Source organism: Cibotium barometz, chromosome 21 (assembly GCF_041138505.1).
Source record: "Cibotium barometz isolate CiBa-2024 chromosome 21, ASM4113850v1, whole genome shotgun sequence".
Classification (NCBI taxonomy): domain Eukaryota; kingdom Viridiplantae; phylum Streptophyta; class Polypodiopsida; order Cyatheales; family Cibotiaceae; genus Cibotium; species Cibotium barometz.
In genome coordinates, this window is record NC_141066.1 from 31,684,330 (window position 1) to 31,691,561 (window position 7,232).

Genomic DNA, 7,232 nt, shown 5'->3' on the forward strand with positions numbered 1-7,232 from the left:
ATGCTCGCAAAGATGTGGTCTTTCCCAAGTATTTCTCCATGGCACACATCTTCCTCATGGGTTGCATTTATCTTCCCTATAGCCCCATCTAAGACATTTTCTATGAGAAAACTGAGATGTCATTTGCCCTACACATAGGAAAATATATAACTTTAAGATAGTTGAATCAAGTCAAATGTGGCTAAAAAAGAAGCTTGCTCGTAGGGATCATAAAGATGCATTGCCTCCATCAGCACAAGCATACATTCAGTGGATTATAAACCAAAAGGAGGGAACTAGTTTACATTCTGATAGGTATTCTTGGAGTGTATACCAAGTCGAGCCAGACATAGAAGGGATGGAGTTCATATGCAACACATTCAAAGAACCAATTTACCATTGGCACAGTGGTGATTGATGTAGTTTATGGGGTTTGTAACATGGCATGGAGCTCAAACATGTTTGAGATGATGTTGCATGGATTGTTAAAAATAGTTGCTAACTTGCACAATTCGTCCTCATCGCATTTGTGACATTCAAGCAACTTGTATCCTTGAGAGGGATTGAGAGCTCAAACAGGTTTGAGCTCTGATGTTGCATGGATTGTTAAAACTAGTTGTTGCTAACCTGCACAATTAGTCCTCATCATCGCATTTGAAACATTCAAGCAACTTGTAGCCTTGAGAGGGATTGAAAGCTCAAACATGTTTGAGATGATGTTGCATGGATTGTTAAAACTACTACTAACCTGCACGATTCGTCCTCATCACATTTGTAACATTCAAGGAACTTGTAGCCTTGAGAGGGCTCGAGAGAAGGTAAATGTGAAATACAAGCTAGCAATTAGTAGCATGGATATTAATCCTCTTAATACAAATCATGTGGATGGATCAATCAATACTTTTTTGGCGCATGTATTAGTGAGCAAAGAGAAGGAATTCATGGATAATCGTCACGCTACCAAGATTTGGAGCATAGACCATGTATTTTGGATATAGTGATCGTGACAATGGTGACTCAAATGCACATGAAGAGCAAGCTAGTGCACACAGACTATCACTAAAGTGGAAGATGTTATTTCTATAACTATACGATCTTTTTGTAGGGAGGATGCATAATTTTTTGATGTATTCGCATTGGAAAGTGTATGTAGAATGGCTCTTGCAAACAAATGGAAGACAGTGGCAATAGTTCTAAGTTTACAAAAATTACATAAGATGAAATCAATGTGTTCAAGCTTTGTTGAGGGGAATCTTAAAATCAGTTCATAGGCTAGAATCACAAAGCAAGGAAAGGATTTTATGTTTACAAATAAGCAGCTTTTGATAGAAGGTCCCACACCAGAGCATATAAAGAAGCATGAAGGAGGAATGTTAGCCTTTATTGATCAACTTCTAGCTTTTGAGATAGAAGACCCCACACCAGAGCATATAGCTATACTTATAAAGGAGCATGAAGGAGAAATGTTAGACTTTATTGATCAACTTCTTATCGATAAGCTAGACACAATAGGTGTTTAAAAAGCACACTTAGTTCTCATTTTATTGGTAGGATAGCTTTTTCCATTGTGATATATATGTAAGTAAACGCTTTGCAAATATCGTCAGTTAGATTTGTATATATGTTACTTATGATCTTGACTTAGTAGAAGAACTTCTATTTTATTTTTTCAAATTCAAAGACACTATTGCATAGCTAACTTGACTGCATCATAATTTGATAATGAAAAGTGACTACATTATAATGAAAAGTGACTACATTATAATTTGTTCATTGTTAATAAAGTGAAACAAATGCCATGTTCATTAGATCATAATTCGTTCATTGTTATAAAGTGAAATATATGCCATGTTATTTTTTGATTGATATCCCAAACAAAGATTTGGACACTTGTTCAAATTTAATCCTTGCATATAGTTGATCAATTGGATATGTCAATAAGACCACATAAAGTTTATATTCATACATAAGATTTGGACAATTACCCAAATACATAGAATTAACACCCATCACATGGATTTGAATGAGAGACCAAATCTAAGAATTCACATCCATTTATAAGATTTGACTAATAGCATTACCCACCCTTAACATAGATTTGGACAAGTAATCGAATCTAGCCAATAACCTTGACCTTGAATTTTAGAGTGATTGAGATGTCCTTGTGAAGCACTTTAGATATTCAGAAGTGATGAGCCATTTATCAAGAGGATTATTCCATGGAACATACACAAGATGCTGCCACCTCAAAATTCTTTCCAAACGAAAATGGCGCACCTCACCATTTCACAATGAGAATAGCCACAGGCTGCTTTTCCAATGCACATTATCTGGTGCTATCAGCAAAAAAACCCCTCCAAAAAATTATCCAAAGTCATTTCCTTATCCATTAAAGCTCATACATACATTAAATTTCACCTTGCACCAACCCTAATCTTCTACCTGGCTGTTATAGGTAAAGTTTGGGCCATCTTGCAGGAAACTTTGCTATCAGTTATGCAGTAGCACATGTAACATGGCCTTATAAAGGAGCTTAAGATGAATAGTGGTGATTCAATTGCTACATACACATAAATCAAGCAACAAAAAGAACAGTTCCTCCTGCTTGCTTGTTTAGCACACTGAGGCAGCTAGAGGAAGAGGTGGTCAAGTTGACAATCATAGCACTATATGAGCAAGTTGACAATCATAGCACTATATGAGCAAGTCATATGCTGAGACCGCAGAAGGCAGAGCTTCACAAAATGTGTGCACTTGCCCTGGATGAGGAAGGACCTACTATACTAGTCTCCATCCTCCTTTGGGTATAGAGTTTATGGCAACAATGCGGACTTCTCTTAAAGCTCTCGAGGCTTGCTTGCTTGAAAAAGTATTTTCACTGGCTGGCAGCAACACTATGTATAGCTCATCCCTCGTGGGCATTGTTTTGACAAGATAAGTAATCCATTCAAAAACTTAAATAATGGCACAAATCCTGATTGATGAATGTGTCAGCAGTCACTCAGATGATGTGAACCTCTCAAAATTGTGTCTACAGTCTTGTAGAAATGTACATGTACATATAAGAATACTGTATTGTTCCCTCTTTGAACCAAAAAATGGTTTAAGGCATAATATAACAACAGTGTATAAGGCTCTCAAGGAAAATGTAAAGATGGAGCTACTTTGCTATATCTACATCCTCACATTGCCCATGCACTGCTAGGCAGCTCATTCAACTTTGTCTCTAGCACTAGGTCCAAATTTGGTAAATATTCACTTTTCCCTGCTAACCTACTTACTCTCTTCAGCTTTGAATACATTTCATTACTCCTTGGGTGATGATTGCCACCCACTATAAATTCATGAACCTCCTTATTCACCTCAACCCATGCCATTCCAGGCGTCTTGTAAGCACCTGCATTTTTCTTCAGCTCCTGTATTCTGTCGACGTCCTCCCACATGTGAGCATCACAATACATGCTTGACATAAGCATATATGCCGATGCGTTGGTGGGGTCTACTTCAACTGTTTTTTGAAAACACCTTTGTGCTAGTTCCATATTACTGTGTGTTCTGCAGCAAGTGAGCAGAGCCATCCAAAGTACATTGTTTGGGGATTCTGGCATACTCTGAAGCATATCTTCCGCTGCCTCCAGGTGTCCAGCACGGCCTAGCAGGTCAATCATACAACTGTAGTGCTCGAGGTTTGGTGCAATATCATGGTCTTCTCTCATGCATCTGAAGTAACAACAACCTTCCTCCAGCAGACCAGCATGCCTGCAAGCGGCCAAAACACTGGAAAAAATCACGCTATTTGGATTCAAACCATCGAGTTGCATGTCGATGAGACATTGCCCAGCCAACCTGCAGTTTCCATCTCGACCATATCCTGCAACCATTGCACACCATGATACCATATCCCGCATTGGCAAAGTGTCGAAGACTTTACGTGCCTCGTCAAGGCTACTACACTTGGCATACGCATCCAGAAGTGTGCTTGCAATAACTACATCTAACTCTAGACTAGTGCCAATGATCTTCGCGTGTATCAACCTGGCCTGACCTAAGGCTCCGACGCTGCCACATGCTCTCAAGATGCACAAATATGTAACTCTATCTGGTGTAATGTCCTCCTGTTGCATTCTCTCAAAAAGCTTGAGAGCAACAAAACCCTGCCCATGCTGGGTATATCCAGCGATCATTGCAGACCATGCAACTATGTTTCGACTTGGAATTACATCAAAAACTGCATGTGCCTCCTCTACGCTTCCAAATTTTGCATACATGTCAACCAGCACACTCCCCATAACCACATCCACATCCCATTCACTTTTTATGAACTGATCATGTATCTGTCTGCCTTGCTTAATAGCACAAATGTTGCCACAAGCTTTAAATATCGAGAGGAATAGGACTTTGTCAGGTCTTAAATCTTCCTCTAGCATTCTCTCAAAGAGTTCAAGAGCAGCAAGGCCATGCCCATACTGTGCATAGCCTGTAATCATGGCACCCCATGAAACCATACTCTTTTTTGGCAGTTTATCAAATGCTTCACGAGCCTCTTGAAGCTCACCACATTTTGCATACATGTCAACTACTGTGTTCTGTAGAACCATGTCGAGTTCAAATCCACTTTTGCGAACTCTATCAAGAATGAGTTTTCCATGGCCAATAGCTCGTATGCTGCCACATGCTTTTAAGATGCAAGAAATTATCATTTTATCTGGTTTAACACCCTCTTGCTGCATTTGTTCAAACAATTCAAGAGCAAGAACACCATGCCTTTGATTGACATATCCTGCAATCATTGCGCCCCATGAAACAACATTCTGATTTGGCAAACTATCAAATACTTTGCGGGCCTCCTCTATGCTGCCACATTTAGCATACATATCAACTAGTGTGCTTCCAACAACCACATCCAATTTGAATCCTTTAACTATAATTTGACTATGTATTGCCCTACCTTGTTCAATGGCATCTACACTGACACATGCTTTCAAGCTGCATGAGAATGTTACTTTATCAGGGTCCATGCCCTTCTCCTGCATTTCATGATAAAGCTCAAGAGCCCTAAATCCATCTCCCAGCCTCGCATGTGCCAGTATTATTGCGTTCCATGTATATGCAGTTGGCATTGGAATCTTGCAGAATACTTCATCTGCTTCCTGCAAACTTCCACATGAAGTGAACAAGCGAATGAGGAAGTCCCCAAGAACAGCAATGGAAATAAGCCCACTGCTGATCATTAGGGACCGCACTTGCCTGCCCGCTGCCAGATCTTTCTTTCTAGTGCACTCCTGCAGGAGACAGTAAACAATTTCTCGTGAAATGGGAACCTGGTGCTGCACTTGCGACTGCTGCTGCTTCCAGTGAAGCTGCAGAAGCTCTACTTGCTGAAGCTGCATTGTTTGCTGGTGCTGCTGCAGGAGGACTTGTGACTTTGCATGTATTTGATAAACCTGAGATTGAAATAGCCCCGATTGCTGCTGTTGCTGCTGACCAGCAGCTATGGATTGATTAACAGCCTCAAGCTGCAAACCCACAGCTTGACTAGAGGCCTGTGACGGCTGATTAACAGCCTGAGATAATACCTGCTGGTTAGACTGGGCTTGTTGATGACTCAGAACCTGTTGGTGAAGATGTGGAGCTTGTTGAGCACCCAGCTGAAGCTGCTGTTGCTGTTGCTGTTGTTGTTGTTGTTGTTGTTGCCTCTGACCAAGCTGAGGCTGCAATTGCTGCTGCAACACAACCTCTGCCCCCAGTTGTTTCAACTGTTGCACCGCTTGCTGCTGCTGCTGGAGTAAACCCTGCTGGTTTGATTGCAGCTGTTGCTGGTGAAGATGCTGAGCTACAGGTATAGGAAGACCTTGATGTGTCCGGGCCATGGGCTGTTGCTGCTGCAGCTGCTGTGCTTGGTGAATCCCTCCTGTAGAAGAGATTGGCTGGTCAACCACTAAGGGTGAGAGAGACTGCTGGGGCTGTTCTACAGAGGTCACCATGCCCTACGACCTTTTCATTTTTGAATCAACTATTACACATGCTGCAAGAACATTGACATAGGTGGTCTTGTTGGGAATCACGAGCCCTTCTTCCAGCATTTTGAAACTCCTAAGGCAAAGAAACTGAAAAATGCAGCACAAAAATCACAGCCAGCTGCTAAGATTAGTTTGGAAATACAGTATAGCTTGGTTGTTCATCCTAAGAGCTTCACGAAAAAAAACCCTAATAAAAAACCGCGCAAAAACCCTGGCACTAGGTTACAACTATGTCCCAGGGAAAGACCCAATGATAAGCTATGCAGCCTCACACATTCATACAAGGCCTTAGCACTCTCCGATTGTGCAATTTGAGATACTCTTGACATGTATTGTGAGAACTTGACAGAAAACCCCTAATCTGCTTAAAAAAGAGAGAAACTTTGGCTACCTTGTAAGAAGCCGTGGCATCAATGGACATGTCCGGCATGAGAGACAGCAACTTCTCCCGAATCTGCTTGAGGCCAGCCATAGCTTGGAAAGTGGATGAGCGTCCACAGAGGAATTTTGTCTGCCTGCTACCAACTGAATAAACGACACGGGCTGTTAATAGTGGCAATGGCAAAGCTTTGAAAAACGCTGCTTCAAAAAATAAAAACAAGTTGCACAAAAATATCCATTCAAACACACAAACCACATTCCATTTTCCTTTTTTCCTTTTTTTTAAAGTTTGGTGGCTAATCTGCTATTGTTTTCCAAATAAAGGCTTCTTATATTAAGAGATCAGAGAAAGAAGTTACAACATATAATGAGCTCTAATAAGCACAATATCTTTGGAAATGATAGTCTCTCTTATCATCAACAGTTCCTGAATTGCTTTATTCAGCTGGTCCACTTGCTGTCTCTAACTGTGAGTCCAGATCCTTCAGCCTCCTTTGTATGTATCTTTCACCTGCATGAACCGATTTCTCTTTCAGCCAGATGTTGTTAGTAGGATTGTTGTTAAACATGACCTCAAGTCTATGTAACCAAATACACCATAGCATTTCAATTCTCAAAACTGCCCAAACTCCATGGTGCACCCAATGCTTTATCCTAGAAACAATTTTTTTCCAGCCTAAGGAGTAACCATTCCAATTTTGAATGCATCTGGCCAAGGCATTAAAGCACATTTTTGTAAGGGGACATTGAATGAAGATGTGCATGTCATCCTCCAACTCATGGCATCTGTGAAATTTCCCATCTCCAACATTTATTATGAGGGTTTTTTGTTGTGTCCAAAGAGCTCTGTGC

The 7,232-nt window shown here is 40.8% G+C and overlaps 1 protein-coding gene across 1 annotated transcript; it reads right to left on the bottom strand.

Moving 5' to 3' along the window:
* Nucleotides 1-2,985: 2,985 nt before the first annotated feature.
* On the bottom strand, nt 2,986-6,657 carry LOC147627080 (pentatricopeptide repeat-containing protein At5g27110-like). Its single transcript, XM_086815648.1, has 2 exons — nt 6,391-6,657; nt 2,986-6,086 (listed from the first exon to the last, which is right to left on the bottom strand). The coding sequence occupies exon 2, from the start codon at nt 5,961-5,963 to the stop codon at nt 3,162-3,164; it is 2,802 nt and encodes a 933-aa protein (XP_086671774.1). The 5' UTR covers nt 5,964-6,086; nt 6,391-6,657; the 3' UTR covers nt 2,986-3,161.
* Nucleotides 6,658-7,232: the final 575 nt, after the last annotated feature.

Coding starts and splice junctions, on each gene's coding strand:
- LOC147627080 (XM_086815648.1), bottom strand. CDS start 5,963: ATGGTGACCTCTGTAGAACAGCCCCAGCAGTCTCTCTCACCCTTAGTG.